The sequence below is a fragment of the Orbicella faveolata genome, unplaced genomic scaffold, assembly GCF_042242905.1.
Source record: "Orbicella faveolata isolate gen_17 unplaced genomic scaffold, um_ofav_v1 contig_13, whole genome shotgun sequence".
NCBI classification, from domain to species: domain Eukaryota; kingdom Metazoa; phylum Cnidaria; class Anthozoa; order Scleractinia; family Merulinidae; genus Orbicella; species Orbicella faveolata.
The window spans coordinates 7,918,079-7,941,041 of NW_028301540.1; the positions used below are offsets into that span (position 1 = coordinate 7,918,079).

Sequence of the window (22,963 nt, forward strand, 5' to 3'; positions counted from 1 at the left end):
GTTTTTGTGTGTGTTCCCTTTCCTATATCACTGAACTAAATGAATGATACGTAAGGAAATTTTCAATATTAGCTGTACTTATGAGAACAAATTTCAACTTATTTGCACTCTACGTACTTAAGGTTACCATGTAGCTTTAGAGGTGTCTTGCGTCTAAGCGATGTAGCGTCAGGTATAAACTTTACATACCTAAATAAAGCTTAAAGAGCTGGCTATCAAACTATACCAGGAATTTGAGCATCCGTATTACCCTTGCACCTATGAGCACTAATTTTATGTGCGGGTTTAGGTTTCTGCAGTTTAAGACACCTCTAAATGTATACGGTAACCTTAAGCCTACTCTTCTGCGTCTTGTTTTTAATAGCTGAAACTGAGAAAGACGAACCGTTCTTCTTAGCGTAGATGCCCACTAAAGTATGAGAGACTGTTCTCTTTTTGTGTAACAGCTGAAACAGGAGTTTTCCTTTAGATGTTTCTACAATTCACCATGATGATGTATCGCAATCTCTCTTTTCAGGACAGCCCATATTAACGTATCCGTCAACGTACTTAATGATCTTAGAAAAATGTTCAATGCAAATTACTATTACTTACTCGTAATTGTATCAGGCACAGGGGGCCCTTTCTGGCACTTTACAGCGCAGCTGTCTTTCGCCCAGTGTAATTACTGTTCAATTAATCGGTCCATCGATAATAATCAAAAAAGTTTGTTAAAGAAGTGGCAATACTATACTAGCGCAAACTAAGGGGATGGAAATACAACAATTAAAACTATAACTAGTATTTGACTCTGTTGTCTCCATCTAGGACTATCTAATATTTAAATTCCAAAAGGCTGATGAAAGTTATTTGTGCAAGGCAGTGCCATGTTCAATTTTTTTTTCCTCTGTACTCATATTTAATTAAATGTGAGTACAGAGACCTTAAAGCAACAATCCATAGAGAAAGAAAAGGTCTAGTTTGAGAGATGTCGAATCTATGTGAATCATGCGACTTTTGTTTCTCTGGAAAGATTTTGGATTTTGTAAAGAGTGTATTTCAAAATATTTAAAGTTTTAGCATCCCTACATTTCTTTTATATCAATTCTTCTGCTTTTTTTTTGCAATCGACGTAAAAATGGTTTGCTTTTCTTAACGGTTTCAATTTCAAATCAACTAAACTAAAACACTGCACTTAATCAAATACTGCCGCTTCTATCTAACATCGTAAATATCAGATAGATACATGTAATTTTTTTTTATTTCGTTTATTTTTTTGCACAAGGTCGAGTTGAAACATTGTACAAGGCTAAAAATTTAATATCACTCGTTTAGAATCATTTTCTTTCTTCTTCTGTATTGCCACTTCTTTTTGTTTATCTAATGGTCTTCTTGATTTCTTCAAATTATCAAAAAAAAAAAAAAAAATTATCGAGTTGTTCCATTTACTGAGGACTATTTTGAGGTTGACTAAACAGCGGATGGCGGCAAATTGGACATGAACGGCTGTGGAAAAATAAATCAAGAAAATAGATTTAGCCTTCACTTCGATTTTCCTTTTCCTCCATAAGTTAAGGTGTTTCACATAGGGTTCCAACATTTTTTTCAGTACTTCTTCTTTGATGAATCAGTGCTACCACTCTTTGTCAGATAATGCGAGACGTTTCAGAGCCACTTTAACTTTTGGAAAATTTATGGTGGCTATGAATCCGCTCCTACATCTTTTTCAACTTTTTGTAACATTGAATGTGAACATTGTGATTACAATTCGATAATAAAGCATGGGAGTCGCCGTACTCGTTTTTGAGTTATAAGCACTTAGAACTTAAGTAGAGGGGGTTTTTAATTTTAGGCTCGAACCCAGACCACTCGATCTAGGGTTCAGTTCACTAACCATCAGACCATCACGCCCCACACAATGGAGGTCTTATGATGAAGATCAAAATACTTCAATTTACACCTGCATTTGTTTAACAAAAGTTTGTGCCAATGTTACTTAATTAACTCAAAACTGTGTTTCATTCCCGTTTTCTTCTCCTTTCTGTAACCAGCAGAGTGCCGTCAATTGCCTCACTATTTATTATTATCTAACTATTTTACTGATACAGGTCAACAAAAGATTGGCCTCTCCTCGTCGTTTTCTGTCCGCGACTGTAGCACCTCGGAATTTTCCCAACCCTGTATTTACGTGCTTTGCAGGATCTCAATGCCTCTAATTGATTTCCCGAAAGAGTTATCTGAACAGAATATTGGAGTTTCCATTGATACTTACACGCCATTTTGTATCATTGCAATTGCGCAGTCTCTGTGAACTTTGTGGGAGCAAGGAAGAATTTGACAGCCACTAAAAGCATCCTGAAAACAATACACAAGAAAATGACTGAGTTCCAAATGATCATGATACCGCGCTACAAAAGTATTCTCCCTTTTAAACTGAGTCTGTCTTTTGCAAGCCCCACCCCCCTCCGCCCAAACAAAGGGTTTGATCTTAATTAACATGCAAAACATACAAGCGAATCTGTGTTTGAAACCTCAACTGTCCATGGCCTAAGCCTAGTCTCGCATACTTCATCCACTTAGTATACTGTTACGCTAGATTTCCGTTAGATATATCGAAAACTTATCACCCGAAATCACGATTCCTGTTGGAATCTTATATGAATAGGCAGAGGACATCTGAAGCGCTCCTCTGTCAGATGAGGATGAAAAAGCTAACCTCCAAACAAATGCAGCATTCATCGTGTCCAGAGTCCGGTCTACACTTGTGTTTTCCCTGAAGACGTTTGTCCAGGCACACGTTACAAACGTCGCAATGGAACGATCTGTCTCGGTGGATTCTGCAATGGGGAAGAATTAAGTTAGTTTCGTGTGGCATCTTCGAGTCAACGAGGATCTTCCAAGAAAATCATACTAAATTCAGATCGGGCTTTTTGCGGTCTTCTATGATCACAATCATCGACAAATTAGTCTCCGAGAGTTTGAAATGAATAGATAAGGGCATGGACCACAGATAACAAATTTGTCACAAAGTAACCATAAGCACCCTCTCCCCGATTCAATGGTGTTGACTGTTTTGTTCTTTCTTGCCCACGGAACACTAGACAACATTGACCAGTTTTATATACTATAAACGTCATTGAGTTCGTAACTTTGTGCCCAAAACGTTACGTTTTATGTTTATTTGCTCGCTGTTGATTTCCTAGTGCTCTTCGGTGCGTGACCGGTCTCGATAGACCCAGCACTCCACTGAACCGGCCACGCCTAAGAACTAGGCTGAAAACTTATCAAAGCCGATACGATAATGCTAAAAGTCTTGTAGCAAAAAATGTAGCAAAAATGTAGCAAAACTGTAGCAAAAAGAACTGCATGAAAGTTAAATTCTGGTGAAACAAATGTTTGCCAGTCGAGATAATTTTGCAGATGTTACTTAGTTATTGGGAAAAAATGTAAACGGTGAAGGTGAGCGCGGTCACTTTTAACCCCTACACTTCGATTTGAATAGAATCAAAATAAGAATTGCAACAAATGCCAAATAGACCACATCCGCGTAAGGTGCCTTTTTTCAGTTTCCTAATTTCGTCATATGCATATATTTTTCAAAGTTTACTCAAAGTTTTCAATGTTTACTCATTAGACATGCATATTTCCAACTTACCTGCAGATCCCGCATTTATCACAGTGAAATGGATTTTTGTCGACTGAAGTAAAATGCTTACAGGTGGCACAGAAATACTCAGACATTTTTGATTTACAACCACCACAGTTTTGGCTTTTTTCGTCTATCTGAAAGTTATAACAATAAGACAACTAATATTTAAGTAAAATTTGTCAATTCAATCATTGCGTGATGCTGAATTTTCATTTTCTGACACAGATAGGCGAGGGAGCAGATCACCGATGCGACCTGTTTCTAACTTAGCTTTCCCTTTGTTTCCTGTGGCTTAAAGAAACCTACAAAGCTCACTGTACCATAGGAAACGTTAAAACTCTGATTTGAAAGGCCTATCCACTTTCAATTACCATCTGTCGAGGCGTAAAACGAGAAAATGAGTAATGTGATTTCTTGAAGCATGTCCTGTGCATTTGGCTTCCGAACCCTTGGTTCAAAGGACTGAGATATCACATTTTTCTTTTTTAATTGTCAAAAAGGCAGAACATACTGTTCAATGGGAATAGATACTTCAATCAATCAATCAATCAATCAATCAATCAATCAATCAATCAATGGTTTGATCGATCAAGCAAGTAAGCAATCAATCTTTATTTAATAACAATTAAGGCCAAGCAGGTATGGGAAGCCAATGGGCGGATGTGGACCTACGTTTATATCCGCCCTACTCCTCTAAAAGAAACCTAATCTTACAGAGCCTTCAAAGAGTATAAAGAATACAGAAGACATTAAAATCTTACCACTTGTTCATGGTAGCAGATAGTGCATCGTATGTGAGTAGCATTAGTGGCTCTCGCTTGATCACTGCTACAGTCTTTCGACTCGTTGTGGCAACGATGGCAAGGGTAGAACTTCCCACAGCAGGGAAAACGGACCAAGCACCGGCGCTGATAGTGGCTGCAGACAGGACGCGGAGTTTCCTGTACTGGTGTGAGTATGGGCTGGCGCTCGGTTTCTTCATTGTCGTGTGTGGATTCCTCTTGATTCCTTGAATCTTCTTCTCCTGTTCTTACGGCTTGTTCCTGTTCTCTGCTTCCTCTTGCTTCTTCCTGTACACTAAGTTTAACGGCTTCTTTTGGCTCCTTTTGAGGTTGCTTTGCCACAGCATTACTTGAAGCAATAAGGTTGACGGTTTTGGACATTGTTTGTTGAAGACTTCCGAGAAGAGAAGACGTAGAATCTTCGGATGAAGAATGATGACCATCACTCACTGCAGGTGACATGACCATTCTATTGCCAACGTTCCCCATGCTGTCGTGGTATTCATTCGACATGGAATCCATCTCATTGTAAGCACTTCGGGATCCAAGACTACCAAATAATGCTTTAACGTTAGAAATAAACGAATTTTCAGACTGAGAAGCATTTTGCTGACTTGCACATAAAACTTGATCACCATTGGGACCTTCAAGAGGTGGAAAATGCCAACTTTCCTTTTGATTAAGTGAAGGTTTCTGGTGGATGGCAAGTGACTGAGCATTACCTCGTGTAGAGGTTCCAGCTGCAAACGCTGCCTGTGCATATAAGCCTAGACTACTGGAACTCGATGTATAGCCAGGCGGGTTGATTCTCTCTCCCGGTAATCGCAGGTTGTCCCCATGGGTAATATTTTCACAAGCTCTGGCGGAGAAGTAGGGCTCATCCCAACCGTCTTGCGAAGGTGAATCCAACGTTGCTCCATTACTCTTTACGGTATGGCGTGCCAAAAAGCCAGGCTTTAAACCAATTTCTCCCTTTTCGTTGTGCTGATAAGTCGATATTGGTTCAGACATCTTTGTCTTGCTCGAACAATTTCTTCTAGTTGAATTTCGTGATATTTCTTTTGGTCTAGCTCCTCCGAATCCTGGAGGATCATTGACGTTAGCATCACTCTTAGGAGAATACACTCGACCATCAACGTCATCTCTAGCAGCATTCGACGGAAATGATGCCATCTCGTTTCCACATATCCCCTCGGTGCTATCTTGACGTGTCGTAAACGCCTCGCGTGTTAAAATAGGACCATCTAAGATTTCTCCTTCTTTACGGAGCGAGTCTGTCGTACCACCGTCAACAAGAACCTCACCACCCAGAAATGCGAGCTGTGGAGTTCGGAAACTTACCTTCTTTCCATTTTGCTCGAATGTTCGTAAATGTTCATTTCTTTGTGTACCACGCTGTAATTCTTCATAACAAGTCTCGTCCACAAAATGTCTTCGGGAGGTCAAAATTCCTGCTGCGTTTTCGGGCAAGATTATTGATTGAACACGAAGATTATTTTCAGGTCTCTTCAACGGTCCGTCCACAACACCTGTGTTTCTTGAAGACATTGAATCATTCGGACTGCTATGAATTCCGTTGGAGGTGTCAGTGACGGGTCCGTCGGAAACAGTGTCGTCGTAAACATTAAACGATGATCTTAATGTTTCTTTTTTTTCCATATTGGCAAGTGTAAAGACTTGAGAAACATCTTCGTTTACCAGTAGCTCGTCTTGACAATCGCTGCTTTCTCGTTCGTCTCTTTGCTGAAAAATGTATTCTTCCCTTATTTCCATAGGTGAAATTGTGTCATCTCTTTCTTCCTCAAGTATGGTGTGCTTTGTCTTCCTTTGAACATCATGTAGATGGTGTGTTTGACAATGAGTAGAGGAAAGACATGTGGTATTCCCTGTTCCACCGTGAGTAATTAAATCATCCATGGCAGCGTCAGTGAGGCTTTGCTTTACCTCGTCTTTTGCCATTCTTCTACTTTGTCCGGGAACGGGAGAGCTTTCAAATTGTTGATTTTCATTAAAACCTTGGTCTTCTGTAGAGTCTTCATTTTCATGAACTTTTTCATTCCATGTGGGCAATATTTCTGCCATCCTTGGGCCATTTAACTTTGCAGTGGAAGCCCCTTTCGATTTTCCGTCTTTTTCATTGAGATGTCGCTCCAATGTGTTTTCATCATCTCTTAGGCCTTGGTTTGACTGCGGCTCTATCAAATTTTGGTTCCGTAATTCAGCTTCAGGATTAGACGTCTCAAAACTACTGTTAGAGATGCTCATGCGTGTTAATTGGTTAGGTGAGCAGGTCACATGGCATTTTCCCGCATTTTGGAGATCAATTACACTGTTGTCAACTTGCTGTGTGACTTCACCTGAAGGACCGTCTTGCTCGTTCATTACATTCGACTTCCTGGAAATTTCGTGGTGTAACTCAATTACCAAGGAACGTCTTGAGTCTCTATCCTTTTCAAAAAGGCTTCTTCCCAGCAGGTTGTCATCTTCTTCTTCTCTGGGCATGGGATATGTCTCGCGAGTCATTGGTGTCACTTCTTCACCGGCCAAATTTGTAGCCTCCAGCGATAAATTCCGGCTCTGTATGTTGGCTTTAGGATTTAAGGTCGATGGCTGGGGATTACAGTCACTAGAAGTGACTTCCTGCTCGAATTGACTTTGAGAAGAAATGGGCGAACGACTTTCATCTACTCTGTGTGCGTCCGCCACAAATTCATCGTCACCTTCTTGTATGACATCTTCATGGAGCTGACTTGATAACTCGCTGACGACCGTTAGGTTTTCCAGAATGCTAGCATTTAAGTTGTTTCTAAGAGTTTCACTCTGTTCCTAACAATTAGAAATGAAACTTTAAATACGGGAAGATGTGCAGTTCTCAACAACTGAAGTGAATACCTTAGAAGGAAGTTAAGGTACGTTCTTCAGTTCAAAAAAGAGTATGGTTGATGCAAACGTTTTATGGTTTCTTCAAGTAGTTAGGGCAAAACTATGCACATACATCTAAACAACTGTAGAGAATACATAATGTAAATGAGCATGTGTCCATTTTAAAGAAACTAGGTGTTTGCACACTCGAGACATCTAAAGGAGAAACAAGCGGAGCTCACTGAAGTTCCAGGCTTCGTAGGGATTTGATTCAGCTTTGCCAGGTTGCTGTTATCAACTAGTAGAAGCTTTGAAGCCTCAAAAAGCAAATTACATGCATGTTTGGGCTATGCCTACAGTCTTACCCATACTGAGACAAGACATTTTGGTGTACTGTTTTCAAATGAACTTAATCAGAGATGAGAGAGTTTCACTTAGTGGAAGAGTGACTTCCATTTTGGAATAAGAGTTCTTCCTCGCGACAAAATGCGTCACTTGTCAATGAGATCATCGGCATTCTAGCTTTATAGATAACCTTTATTTTTTAAAACGATGAGTATTAAAGCTACATGAGCTTGTGGGGTCGTTTGTAATTAACTAATCGCTAAGTAACTAAAAACTAGAAACTAGGGGTATTTACAGAAAAAACGTTTGAACTTAAGTCAGCGATATATACAATAAGAGATTGTTAGCATAAGTTTTTAAGTGTATACAAAGTCATCTTTTCTAAAATTACAAGTGGATGCAGACGTTATCTTAAAGCTGAATTCATTAAAATTAACTAGAGATTTAAGCTTTAGCCTGAGGTCACGATATGGAACATTTTTTGTCAGGGCACTACAGTTGTTGGTCACTGCATTCCACAGGACTGAGCCTCTGAACGCGACAGAGTCTTTCATGTAACGCGTGTTGAAGCGGGCAACAATTAAAGAAGCGCAGGTCCGGGTTGAATAATTTGTGGCCCGTTTCCTAGAAATCAGATCGATTTATGTGACAGGTAACCTATCGTGAAAAGCTTTATGAAAACAGATAAAAATGGCTGATTTATAATAAATAGACAGAGTGGGCCATTGGGCCCGTTGTAGGACATCAACAGAAGCCATGTCTTTCGGCAAGTTAAAAATAAGCCTCGCAGCCCTGCCGTGAAGTCTTTCCAGGGACTGAAATAAGTCGGAGTTGCAGCAAGATCCCCATACTATAAGACCATAGGTTAAAGAATCTCTAGACAAAATCTGCGCTACATTAAGGAAATTTACGTTTGAAAAACACCTTTTGCGTAAGCTCTTACCATCCTTAAACTGACAACTGGTCTCTCCTTTGGCCTGCGTCTATCCAAGAGAAAACCGCTTTGCTCACGGTGCACGTCTGAGATATCCAAGGACTCATCACTGTCTTTAACATCAGTCATTTTGCATGGCACTTGATACGCTTTTACCAAATGATCAATGGCTGGCCAAAAGAGCCTTTCCGCTACACCAAAATCTTCTACCAGCTCTCCAGAGCACCTTTGCCGAGGCACTGTCCAATCGGCCATGCCATGCCTTGTGGCTGTTTTAACAAACTGTACCTTCTGGCTGATGGATCTCTCCCTGCGCCAGAACGTCAGGCGCGCTTTAACTGGATGGGTGATCGTCAAGGAAAGGCAGTGATGCTGTACCGACAGGGTTGAAAGTTTACCAGAATTGCACTGCTGAAGAAGGTAAAGAGCATTCTTGCTAAAGATGAAATGGCTCGTGTGTTCATCTTCAAATGTCCAGCGTAAGGTCTTCTGGCACATGGCTGTGGATATCTCAGAAATATTTACGCCTTGAGGTATTTCACAGGCGGCCCCTTGCAACAAACAGAGAGACAAAAGCTCCATACGACTACCAGTTAACAGGACGTTATGTTGGCCGCAAGAAGACTTCGTCATGGTCAGATCTACAACAACTTGGGTTGCACTGTCTCCACCTCCAGTTTCAAAACACTTCTGTTGAAAGCATTCCTGGACTGAAAGTGAAATCTTTCTGTCTAGTGCCAGCAGTTCCTCGATATCCAGAAAGACAGATGAAGTGTAAGCCACCAGAAAACTGTCAGTTGGCACATTCTTCTTGAAGGCTAAACTTCTGTATAACTCCTCGTCAGGGTGGGGCCGTTGCGGGTAAATTCCATTCAAACCAACCGTGGAATAGACCAGGACGTCTTGCAGGGCAGTTTTCCCGTTGCAGGTGATTGACGTTTTTGATGCATAAACTTGAACATCACCACTGAGAACATGTACAAAGCCATCTTCGTTCTGAGAAATTCTAGAATACAGGTCATATGCTGCAAAGGTCGTATCGATCATTTTCAGCTCAGTAGACAGGAGAATGAGGAAAATTAGCACGAGCTTTAAGTTAAGCTGGTCATCACAGGTCGCCATTGTTGATGCTGTTGCTGTTGCCGTTGTTGTTGTTGTTGTTGTTGTTGTTGTTGTTGTTGCCTCTACAGTTGATCTTTTGGAGCTACTCTCACTGCTGATCTTTGCGCTGACTTCATTAAGCTCCTTCAAACAATCAAACATCTCACGTTTATTTTCCAATGTTTCTCGGTTTCCGAGTCGTTTCTCGGTGAGAACGTCGTACAGGCGTGTAACACATGCATAAGTAGGACCTCGGGTGGCGTCTAACGCCATGGAATACTTCCTTGCTTGCTGAAAAAAGACAGCAGCTTCTTTTTTCATTCCTTGACGAAGGAATATCTGACCACTCTGCAAGAAATCATTTGTGTATTTGAATGAAACTATCTCTTTGGATTCTTGGCATTGCACGTTGTTTGCAGAACGGGGCTGCTTTAGTTTGGTTTTAGTTCTTCTTAGAGGAGGGATGTCGTCCTGGACAACCGGTCGTGATAGCAACACTGCCAATACCACACCATGCTCAGCAGCTAGACCTTCAATCTTACAGGTATCCTCTAGCATCTTGCTCTGATGAAAGGTGTTGGAACTCGTCATTTCCAAATACTTCCTGGACAACTGATTGACAAATGACACTTGGTATATAGCCTCTATGTTTTCCATGGCTCGCTGAAAGTAGAAATACGATTCATCTGCTCGTTTCGATCGTAAAGCCAGTTCACCAAGAGACATGTAGCACTTGAGAAGAAGCGGATGCTTTATTCCGAATATCTCTTCCAAGATTCCAATAGAGCATTTGAATTTCTCCACCGCGCTCGAGACCTTACCAGCGAGAGTTAGAATCGTTCCTTGCTTGTGCAGCAGTGAGGCGACATTAACATGATCAGGTCCAAATGTGCTCTTGAGAATGTTTACACCTGTTTCCAGAAGTTCGCAGGCAAATCTGATTTTGCCCTTTAGAACAATCACGTCCACCAATTTCTCAACTGTTTCAATACGTACATTGATGTGCAGTCCTCCAAACAACTCTACAAGGTCTATGTCATCTACATCAAGGATAAACGCCTTTTCTGCTTCCTTTGGTTTTCCATGAAACAAGAGGACTTCAGAAAGATGCAGTGCTACGAAATTCAGAAGAAAATCGCAGTCTTCTCTGCCGTAGCAGTACGATACCATCCATTTCAACTCATGCTCTGCTTTGCTGAATTTTCCGAGGGTGGTATACGACACTGCCAGGTTATTCAGCATTGTAAATACAATTTGAAGAGGTAACTCATTTACTTCGTTAGTTTTACAGCTTTCGACCAACTGCACTTGCTTCTCAATGGCCTTGGAATAATTCCTATAAATCAGATGTAACCGACCAATGTTGCTATTTATTGCAATGGACATTGTCTTCAGTAACGGACTGTGCAGCTGATGGCGTTCTTTGGCCGAATCCAAATGCTTCAACGACGTTTTAAAATCGTACTCTGCCTGTTTGAAATCCCCTAGTATCAGTGATATGCAGCCTGTGTTGTTGTAAGCTGCCCCCAAGTCGCGCTTACGGCAAGTTACAGCTGACTGTCGATGGAAATCGATAAGCAATGAAAATGTTTCTTTAGCCATTTTGAACTCGGAGATTACCACAGCAAAGGCACCAATGACGTTAAGCAAACTACTGTAAAACTGTGTTCCGGAATTACTTGAGTCCAACAATAAAGTTCCGTGCTTCACAGAACAACTCACGCTGTCCTCAAGAAAAAGCTCTTTCCCACGACTTAATACTCTCAGACCATCTTTAGTTGGATTACCGAAAAAACGCTGACCAAGGTTCTTAACGGTTTGAAAGACACGCTGAAGTTTCTCTCGAGCACCTGCTATGTGATCGCTTTGCTGGAGGTTAATAGCCTCGTCAAGCAGTGCCACGACAATTTCGTTCCCCTTTCGTGTCTCCTCGGTGTAAAACATTTCTGACGTTATTCGATTTACGCCGTTTTTGGTCGAAACCCCGTGTGAATTGATCTCTTTATTCAACGGAATTTCTTTCGTTCCACGTGCTGTTAAAATACAATAGAAATAAAATACATGTGAAGATTGGACTACCTCTCTGTTGATTAGGAAATTTCAGGCAGATTCCATCATTTTTTACGGGGTAACGAATTTGATAATTTACACTAGACTGCTTTCTAGGAAACTATCCATTATCTGTTTGCTAGTAGACCACGAGCAGTCCGGCGTTGTTCCTGATATCCTCCGCGTCATAGGAAAAGTTAAAATCATGAAAATTACGGAAAGAAGTAAGAAGAGAATAAGGCAATTCCTATTTTTCCGCGCCCGCGCTTGTCGCCACTCCATCGTTCTTCTTTTGCTTTGCTCGTAGTTAAGATTAATGGCTGAGCTGAACGGTATTAAAATATGCTATGTGACGTTCACAAAAATCGCTTAGTCTGGCCCTGGACGAAAATTAAAGGACTAGCCAGCTACACTAGTGAGTGACAAAATGCAGATGCAACAATTAAAGGTACTCTGATGTCAGTTATTTCACTCCACATTAAATGTCTCATGAAAAAAAACAAACAAACAAACAAACAAACAAAAAACAGACAAACAAACAAAAGAAAAAAAAAATACCTGGCACAAGAAAAAAACTCCTCGACATTCTTCTAACATTAACTTACGTCGAGTAGTGGACGAATAAGACGACTTTGAAATTGGTATAGTTTTTATTGGCCTTTGAATTACAGAGGAACATCGTGGAGAGAACCAGAAGAAAAGTGAGACATCATACCATTTTGGAAATGTAGAAGTAACGATAAAGCGCTTCATTATTCCAGGCTTACTTGATTAAGATGTTTACATTTACACTGACGTGTTTATTTTTAATCAATAAATGGTGGTCATTCAATTAGTTTAGCTCTACAGTTATTTTGGGTGCCAAGCTACTGGCTGTATTTTTAATCTACATGTTATATAACCTTGCAAATTCTAAAGCACAAACAAATGTTTTCTTTTCATACCAGCAGCTCTTGAACAGACAGGAGCTTTGCGTTTCCTCCAAGATTGTAAATATTTAATGACTGTCCTCAGTGCTGCTCTTGCTGTGCCATGTTTTGTCGTCGATTTGAAGTCCACAGCGGGCTCGAGGAGAGAAATATCCACTGAATCTGCATACAAACAGCCCACGTTACCTGCAAAGTATACATCGATATCCCTTTGATTAAAGGAAGACGAATCATCAAAAATTCGACAATTCATTTTATTTCAATTCATTTTATCTTGGTGTAGTTTGATGACCAGCTCTTTAAGCTTTAATTTGATATATGGGTTGAGGTATCTTCAGTTTAAAAGGAGCGCGCTACGTCGCTTGGACGTGAGACACCTCTTGAGGTATACGGTACAACCTTAAGAGCGCACTTCTATGGAGGTACTGTTTATGCAATATTCTACCTTCAGTTTGATCGACTTTGCCTTCGTCCTCTATCCAGTGCTTCAGAAGTTCTTGATAATGTAGCCCGATATCAGGGTCCATACGATCAACCTTCAGTTTGTCTATGTGAGGTCCGTAACGCTCTCCTCCAAGTCGCATCAGTGTTTGTTGAATATCCTGCCAGTATTCATGAAACGTGTGGTCGTCAACATAGGCTTTGCTGGCATGATTGTATATTTCGTCTCTGAAAACCTTCACTCGGATGATGTCAGCTTCAGTGCTCGTGTCCGTTGCAGGAGGAGGACTATTCCAGCCAGTGGCGGGTGGTTTCAAGCCTGAAAAGTTCCTCAACAGCACCATCAACAGGGTAACGTCAAAGTTTTGCGACGACACAGACGAAGGACAGGAAGGGTACAACTTTACCCATTGTATTGGATTAAGAATTTTATGCTTCCCTTTGTAAAGCATTTCAAGGGAGGCTCGTACCGGATGCCTTGATAACTTATCGTGAAGACTTGCTGGAGGGTTTATTTTATCAAACCTGTCTCGAAGAGCCTGGCTTCCCACGTCCACCATAAGCCGACATAGTCGGGCATAATTTGTAGTTTCTTTGGTAGAAGCGTGGGCATTTACAGAGGCAGAAGCCATGGTATATTCCAAACCACGTAAATCTATACCAGTAGTACCTTCTGGGAACAAAACGAGAGCAAAGTTATACAAAAATAGAACCGTAAAGCAAATTATATTGGAGAAGTTTGCGTGCACGCTAACGACAATATAGCTAGGTTTCCTTATGACTGGGACAATAACATCCACGTATTACTCCACGTAGACTTGACTAAGATCTGTTCCAAACTGCAACTCGTGCTACGAAAGCTTTCTAAGATTGCTCGGGTAAGTTACTGAAAGTCTGCTTGAAGACTAGTGGCTCAACATACGTAAGTACAAAAAAAAAAATTCAAACAATGCAAAATATTGCATAACAAAAGCTCTCACATCTTTCAAATTTAATGCACACTTCCCTGGTTGATTTTAAACGCTTCTAATTCAAACATCGTTAAAATTTTAACGGTTAGACTTTGTGACTTTAACTTAACTGATTTATCCAAATTTGTGCATTTTATATTTAAGAGAGATTTGGACTAATAAATTTCTTAATACCAAATCTTTTCAGTTGTTGTACTCTCTCTTTATTCTAATTTCCTGAATCATTTTCTTTCCTTTTTTGGGGAGAGGGAGGGGGGAGTTGTTTATACTTGGAGCCTTTTTGTCAATTATTGAAACTTTTTTGAAATCCAACTATACAGATCTAAGATGGCAGACAACTTCTAGAAGTAAGTAATGGCAAGGCGTGACAGACTACACAATCTCCCCCCGGAGTGGAAATTTTGAAACCGGTCCTATTATATTTTCATTCTAACGTGGATATCTTTTAAGGACTTTCCTTTTTGTGGTTACTGGCTTTTAACCATAATGTCATCAGGGGCCCGTTTCTCGAAAGGCCCGGAAACTTTTCGGGCCCGTAAAGCCATTTTTAGTTCATCTGTACTGATCTAAAAACGGAGAGGTGTGTGCGCCTGAAACTTCTTGTACGAAAGGAACCTCTGTTTATATTAAAAATATGTGAATAAAACAGATCCGTAATTGTAAGGTTCGAGTTTTTGCTACGGCTTTCCGGGTGCGAAAACTTTTCGGGACCTTCGAGAAATGTGGTCCAGGTCCGTTAGTAAGTAGTAAGATAGTCCGTGACGTTTCGGAAGCTTTCGGAAGACCCTCTCGGAAGATTATCACAAAGCGAGGCTGAAAATACCTCGAGATTTGCTCGAGTTCTTTTGATTGATTTTAACCTTTAAAACGCAATGAAAGTAACGACTTTTACTGTTTAAAATTGGTTCCGTTTGATTCGATATCACTATTGGAGTGAAAAAATTACGAATTTGCTAGTAGCGTTACGGAGCATTACGAATGACTACGATCTCTAACCGCTGACCGCACGTAGGACACTGCAAACTCGTTTTCCCACGCTCTTCGAGGTGACGCGGCTTTGTAAGTACACACGGTTTTCTATTTTTTTTTTTTTCTCATATAACCAAGCACAGCTATCGCCGAATGTGCCACAATATTGTTCTCGAAGAATCTTGCAGGATTTTGAGCAGTTTCCGAAAGGTTTTGTTTGGAAATATGATTGTTACGTGCCTTGAAAGCAGCGATCGAGCAAATAAACTGCATATTTGCAAATTGATGTTTGTTTCATGTTGTCATACTACCTGGAACTTAATGTAATGTTTGTTTTATTATAGATATTTGTTCTAGTTCCAGACAGGATTGATTCTAAAACGCTCTGCTGGCAAAAGCTATCTGAACTGGGTCGATTTAACAAATTGACGTCAGTTTTTCATGCGTCTGTCCTGTTAGAGGACAGACGCATTTTTTTTTTTACAGTAACAAGTTGTCAAATAGCAGATGTGCACGTTGTCGTCATTTGACTACAACTACCACAATTCCTTTCGATTTTTTTTTTATTATTTAAATTTTGAAACCCCAGTGGGGTTTAAATAACAATAGCCATAATTAGCATAAGAAACAGAAAAACTGAAGGATTCTGGTAGCTGTAGCCAAATGACGCCATCATGCAAATCGCCTATTGTTCGCTCTCGCTCGTTGATGCATCGCATAAATGATAAATTGCTGTGTCTGTCGGCCTATTGACAATGAAAGTTAGCCAATGAGCGCGGGGAAATTTCTGCAGTTATCGTAAAAATAAAGATCGTTCACATAATTTCTTCATTCGGAAATTCTGGATTCTTTCAATGTTAAATACCGACAGATCAAGCATGTTTGTTTCACATATAGAAAGAAGAGTAAGTTCCGTGTCGTCTGTTCACCATCGTTTAAAGTGCCACTATGATAAAATTCTCGATATCCATTTTTTTTACATTTTCGTACACAATAGGTCTTTCCTAGATATCTTGCTAAATTTCAATCTATTACGAACATAAGAACTCGCGGACCTCTATTTCAGAGAATTTACGGCCGCCATTTATTTTCCTTGTTCCAAGTCTTGGTTGAGAATTTGAGAAAATGACGTCATTTTCTCAAAAATACCGCACGGGTTGAAATTATAATAACAATTGATGTAGAAAATTGCACGAATATATGAGCCAAAGTTTTTGTTATTCTTTATGCGAACTGCTGTGCTAATTGTTATCATAATTTCAACCCGTGTGGTATTTTTAGAAAATGACGTCATTTTCTCCAAATCTAAACCAAGACTTGGAACAAGGAAAATTAATGGCGGCCGTAAATTCTCGGAAATAAAGGTACAAAAAAAAAAACAAAAAAAAACTGAGTTCCAATGTTCGTAATAGATTGAAGTTTGCTAAGATATTAGGAAAGACCTATTATGTACGAAAATGTAAAAAATTAAGTATCGAGAATTTGATCATAGTGGCACTTTACGCTTAACAGGATAATATTTCTATGCTATCACTAAGGGATGTCATTGGTTTTATGAAAAGCTCTTATGAAGGTAGAGTTATTCAAGTCGCCGTCCTATACGAAAATTACACAACTTTAACCATTTTGTCTTTGGCGACACGACGGGACACGTGAGAGTTTCCCGCGTCCACTCCCGTTCTCGTCTTGGCCTTCCCGTGCTTGCATCGCATAAAGGTCCCTAATGTTGCTCATAATGATGCAGAGGACATTAATGTCAAGCACTCAAATTTTAAACAATACTTTGCAATAAGACCAAAACGCCGCAACTCTTTTTTGCACTATAGTGGTTAATCGCTATCCAGTAACCACATGTCCTGTTAGAGGGCTTTTGTTTAAAAGCCAATAATATATAGATGTAGCCAAACCTAAAGGAGGAGCTCCTGGGTCTGGTTGTTTTATTAACCCATTGACTCCAGACGCTTTTTACCAAAACCCATATTTTGGACATTTTGGAGATTTTCAGGCTGGATATGGGCCAAACTAGCTCCAATCTAATCAAAAAGGCATTTGCAACATGACAGCATGCCTTTCTTTCCACTAGCATCGCGTTTTACAACATTTCTGCTCGGGCATGCGCAGAAATCTTGGATGAGAAAGTGACCTACGTGTTTAGGCTTTTCGGTTTTTTTAATTTTTTTTTTTTTTTTTTTCGCCTTTCCATTTTCTCCTGCCATTTCATATCTTTTTGCTGCAGTGATTGACCTTCTACTGGGCTTGCTTCCAGTTCAAAAATTTCCGAGAAAGCATCATCGAGACGGGCAATGTTTACCATGGAGTAGCAGGAAATTTTGCTGCGAGTTTTTCACTCACATTTCTGAGCATTTTCATGCATATTTCAGGCTCCACTGAGCAGGTCATTCTGACCTGGGTATCATTAGAAAGATCTTTTCCTCTTGCAGAACTTGAGTATAGATGATGCCAATTTTGGTCAGAGTTGATGACGTAGAAGTGGTCACTGATCAATACCGTTTCTTTAACAAGACTAGGATGACATCTTTATTTTGAACAGTGGGGCAGGTTCAGCAAATCTGTTTGTCTGTTCAAAACATCATTAATGTTATAACAATGAGCGTCTCGCGGGTAACCATTTTGAAGGAGAGTTTTCTTTAAATCAAAGAGTGTCGACTTAATAAACTCAGAAATATCAGTTCCGGCAAGAAAAAAGGAAAGGATCTAAATGACACAAAGCCAGAGAAAATAATTTCAACTTGAGGAAGTTTGTGGTCAAGTTTGTTTTGTTTGGAAAGCCACAGTGAAAACCTGTTCGGTCAATTTTGGAAACTACAGCTTTTCTGTAGGAGCATAAAAAGTGTTGGTTGGAAACTGATTTGTCATTGCAAGTAGCCAGCAAAACGGACGATCGATTCCTTGCAATGCTTGCACAAATTGGAATTCTTTTGGCAACTGATTTAATTAGAAAAGTGAATGGCAAGGGGACTTACAAAGGAATGCAGAATAAAAAAAGACATAGTGAAGAGGACGACAGATGAATCCTGCAGTTTACAGTCCTCCGCCTGTTTTTGTTTTGTTTTGTTTTATGTTTTTTGCTTTAAAATTGCAATTGGGAAGGAAGAGGTGAAAAAAATGCGAATCTGAAATTTAAGGAGGTATTACCGGTCTTCATGTGACGTCATCATTTCCCAAAATTGAAAATTACCAATTCTTCTGAAGTCTTAGTTCCATCAGATATAAGACCCTCTAAGAACTTGATGCTTTACAACGTTTAAGCTCGACAGGGTTCCTCAGTTATAGAGGACGTTTGAATTTCCAAGTGTATGCATTGCGTGACATTAAAACAGGCTTTCGCGTCGGTCAAAAGGGGAGTTATCTTTTATGTTTTTGCTACTGACTGAGCAGTTCTTGCTCTAGAAGAATTATTACTTTCAATGTGTCGGAATTCTAGAGTAATAACTTTTCGCTTCATTAGCAAAACTAAATGTAAGATGTTTCTGTTACTTTACGGCCGCCATGTTCGTGCCCCTCGGAAGGGCACCAACATGGCTTCTTCATACAAAACTCTAGAAATTTGGGTGAAACACTTAACTGAATAACGCGCGAATGAAAAAGCCTGAGCCCGTCTCACAACAACTTTTCGCGACATTTTTTCTTACGCTAATTACACTAACTCACGCGACGAAATGACCCTGTATCAGCTTGTTTCCAAAACGATTAGAATCCCCGAAAAAGAAGGACAGATCTCATTATGATCAACCAACACGTTAAAAAGATGCATTTTTCAGGTTTTTACGAAACTAACGCAATACTGCAGTTAGGCAGAGTTAGTTAAAGTTACCGAAATATTGCAAGCCCTTAATGCCCCCTCTTGTTGATTTTAGAATTAGACAGACAACGAAAGAGAATATCGGTGACATCTCAGCGTTGGCTGCTTGACACACTACTGCAAGGTATCTTAACCCTTGCACGAGAAATCTTTCAGTATCTCTAGCACTAGCACTGTTTACTGCGCATCTGCTTTTCTTCAAGACATACAGACACACGACAGTAACCTGAGAGTGACACAAACATGGTCACGCCCGTATAACCCTCGGCTTTTGGGAAATGTCCCATCTCCCGACCAACCAAGACCTCATTCTCTTTTTGCGGAAAAAAAATTGTATAAAATGTAAATTCTTGGAATCACCATCGAGAATCAAAAACAACAGCAACAAAAGAAAAAAAAAAACCCGTCGAAGTAGACATTTTCCTAGCGGCAAATTGGTCCGTCAAATGCAAAGCATTCGCCGCGATATACTCCAAGTGGGGTATAGAATTCGACAGATATCCAATACAGCATACTTGAATATTGCATCTCTTATGTTGTTTTTCATTGCGTATGCAATCTTTTGTTTAAATACAGTTTTCAGTGATTATCGTGGGAAAGTTCAGTAAAATATGGATGCATGTATGTGTGAAAAGCAGAAATGATCGTCAGATCATCGCAATACATATTCACCGAAAAGACAATTTAGGACCGCGTAAATTTTAATTGTATTTGCGATGCAGCATAATTTTGATAATTTTTTGATGTTTTTCTTTATTTTTTATATTTTTTTCTACCTAGGTGGTGTGTTCGTAAAATCGAGTAATATCAGGAGCCATAATCGGGGACGGAGACCGTAAGCGCGCGCCATTTCTAGTATTGGGGTTGTCCCTATGATATGGGACAATAATTCTATTTTTAGAACAAATTGCGCCATCGCCTGCGGCACACGCGCGTACATGCTGCGAGAATTTTTGGGGATGTCGCGCGGGGGAAATGGCGTCCGAAATTCCCGACATTTTTCATGTTTTTGGCCCACAACTCAACGCGTTTACGTCTGTTGGAATTTTGCTTAAGTATTTTCGTCGTAAGCTGCTCCAGTTTGAGTGGAGTAAGACAGTGTCGAATTTAGGTATGTTCCGCTGTAAGCTTATATATATCGCTGACCAAGTTGTGTTCCGACGGGTGCTTCTTTTACATGAGCTGTATATTACTCCACTTTAAATTTCACATATGTTGAAGGTTAACCGCTCTTCCATTACACAGCAAAAAACTAGCTGGATATATTTAGATATAGCTGAGCTTCAGGACTTCATAGTTTCCTAGTTCCTCTTGCCACACGCTTGCGAGGAATTTGTCAGTCTACCGCGACCGAATAGTAAAACAAAATAATTGCTTGTTTGAGTTTCGCTTGAATTGTAAGCAACGCTTGATGTTTCATCAAGGCCCAATAACTTTACGTCCGTAGATACTGCTCAGTTTTATTCGTGTAAAAATCCAGTAAATTCTCTGTTGTCGATGAATGAGAGCGCCCGCCGATGCATGTTTTGTAGTCAGTAAACATGACAAATTGTACTTCCGCCGCACTTTCGTGTGAAAGCGTACATCGAACTCAAACAATAACTCTACAGTTTTTAAATATGTTTAAGATTGATAAATGTTTGAGAACATATTAAAAGCTAAGCTGAAAATATGTGAATAAAGCAGAAATAATCAGCAAAGTTACGATGACGCTTTCTTTAATCAACTTGGAATAACGATTTCGATTTGGTTGATCGAGGTATCAAAACTCCTTGTCTATTTTCATTTTCGCAGTGCAAAACTTCACTATGCTTATGTTGAAGAAACACACATGATGTTAGTAGCCTTTTTTGCGTTCGTGAAATTTGTTACAGCATCTCAGCACAAAAGATAACGACAGAAATCTTTGTCAAGATTTGTTGACAATTGAAAACACCGACTCGGACTGGAAACTGCACGAGCTGCACTATGCAAATGAGCTAATTGTACGCGTCAGACTTTCCTTTCAAAAACTTTTGCAAACTCACCAAACAAGCAGAAACAATAAGAAACCATCTAAACAGGTTTTTGTTATGACGAACCATTGTCTGAGAAACTCACAAATTAATTCGATACCAGAGTAGAGAGTTTTCTTGCTACATTCTTAGGTCAGAACAAACGCAAAGACATACGCGTAAGCTTACAACTAGCGTGAGCAGATCTCATTATTCATTCCCAGCGCGAGATTGAAGTCTTGTTTTCGACCCTGAAAAACCCACCTTTTCCGTTAGCTCAGAGCATAAAACTACATATAAGCGCCCTGGTTCGTATTCCCTGCCTTATTCCCTGCCATCGCTGTGAAAAATACGCAAGAGAATCTCTTAACTCTCACCATTTGATCACGCAACGTGACAACATCCACGCGAGAGCCCCCGACTTGTGCGTGAATCCGCGCGGATATATGACGTCAGGATGGCGCAATTTGTTCTAAAAATAGAAAAATTGTCCCATATTATAGGTGCGCGCGAATCCCGAGACTCACGATCTCCGTCCCCGATTATGTTTCCTGGTAATATTTCTGTTTTTTGATTAAATCCCAAAGCATTAGAATTGGCTACTGCCAATTTATTCCCTCACCTGTGAATTTGAACGTCCGATTAAAAGTTGAATTCCTTGTTCCACGCCACAAGTTAGCTGTCGAGTTTCTTCGGCATCAAGAAGTTTGTGGACAAGTACGACTAAACGAAAAGAGATTTATTATGTGACAACAGACCCGGCAATCAGTCCATGCAGCCTTCGCAGTAACTGATCAGTCAGCTCAAAAACAGAGCTTAAATAAAGCTAGCTTGATTACTTTCTCTGGAACTGGGGGTTTCGCATATCGAAAATTCCCTTCCAATTCGCAGAATCAGCTTTTTTTCACCGAGACGTCACGTTTATTTGAAGGAAAAGGTTCATCGCGCTGACACGACACTTTCAAATTACACTTTCAAAAGGGGTTGTATATGTGAGACTATTTCAATAATCATATGAAAACAGCTGTTTAGTCACTTAGAATATTGTATCACACTCTGCGTAGTCTCCTAAGAATCTGTTGCAAACTCATGAGAATACGGGACCCCAAATTTGCCAATTTTTACAAAGAATTGCCTGGTAGGTGAGGAGACAAGCGCCGGCATAATGAATTGATCTCTTGCGGTGGTTTTTGTTTATCTGAAAAATAAGAACAGATATTGATATTTCGTGACATCGGTAGAAAGGTCCATTATTAAAGTGCTACTATGATGAAATTCTCGATATCCATCTCTTTACATTTTCGTACACAATAGGTCTTTCCTAAATATATTTCCAAATTTAAATCTGTTACGAACATTAGAACCCGCAGTTTTTGGACTTTTATTTCAGAGAATTTACGGCCGCCATTAATTTTCCTTGTTCCAAGTCTTGTTTGAGAATTTGAGAAAATGATGTCTTTCTCAAAAATACCGCACGGGTTGAAACCATAGTAAAAATTAAGGTAGAAAATTGCACGAATATATGAGCCAAAGTTTTTAGTTATTCTTTATGCGAATTGCTGTGCATATTGTTATCATAATTTCAACCCGTGTGGTACGCACCGCCATAACTCCGAAATTTAAAATGCGCTGGTTTCCAAACGAAGGACGCTATTGAGCTGGAAAGTTGTAAACAAATAGAAATTTAGTACCTCTTATGCCTGATGAGGATAAAACCTTTAGGGTCTCTTTAGTTTTGGATTTCAGAAATTGATGGCGACACATGACGTCAAACTCAGTTGAAAACCACTGTATTTCTGAACTGTTAACGCACGAAATGGAAAAACAAAACACGCACACGTATTACAGACTGGCTTAAAATCGAACAGGAGACTAGATATTTTATTGTTCTACCCAAAAAAGTAACAAAGCTTGGACAGAGAATGTTTTCTTCCGGCGGACAACTGCGGACGTTTTTAATAAACAACCCGCCTACTAAAGGGAAAAACCCCTAAAAGCAGCTCTCGGATCTGAACAACAATATGCAAATCAGTTTCGGGGAATAATGAATACACTCAATACCTGGAAGAAAACAGAAAACACGGACTGAGCTATTTCAGATTATATTTTCCCGGTATAACCCTCGCGTTGTGTAC

General features: G+C 39.9%; 1 protein-coding gene across 5 annotated transcripts in view; it reads right to left on the minus strand.

Annotated features, from left to right (window-relative positions):
- LOC110047141 (uncharacterized) overlaps positions 1–22,963 on the minus strand; it is a 30,342-nt gene that overhangs the window by 3,886 nt on the left and 3,493 nt on the right. For 2 of the 5 annotated variants that reach the window (XR_016205918.1, XR_016205916.1), the window contains exons 2-9: positions 13,076–13,744; positions 12,646–12,816; positions 8,561–11,685; positions 4,390–7,236; positions 3,635–3,762; positions 2,696–2,816; positions 2,252–2,334; positions 595–1,485 (exon numbers count right to left, since the gene is read on the minus strand). Coding sequence is in view for 1 of the 5 variants with exons in the window: in XM_089284454.1 (XP_089140580.1) it covers positions 1,425–1,485; positions 2,252–2,334; positions 2,696–2,816; positions 3,635–3,762; positions 4,390–7,236; positions 8,561–11,685; positions 12,646–12,816; positions 13,076–13,703 (7,164 nt within the window). In the remaining 4 variants the exon portion in view is untranslated. Of the gene's footprint in view, positions 1–427; positions 1,486–2,251; positions 2,335–2,695; positions 2,817–3,634; positions 3,763–4,389; positions 7,237–8,560; positions 11,686–12,645; positions 12,817–13,075; positions 13,745–21,450; positions 21,552–22,963 lie in introns of those variants that run through there. The other 3 variants (XR_016205917.1, XR_016205919.1, XM_089284454.1) reach the window with 3 other exon arrangements.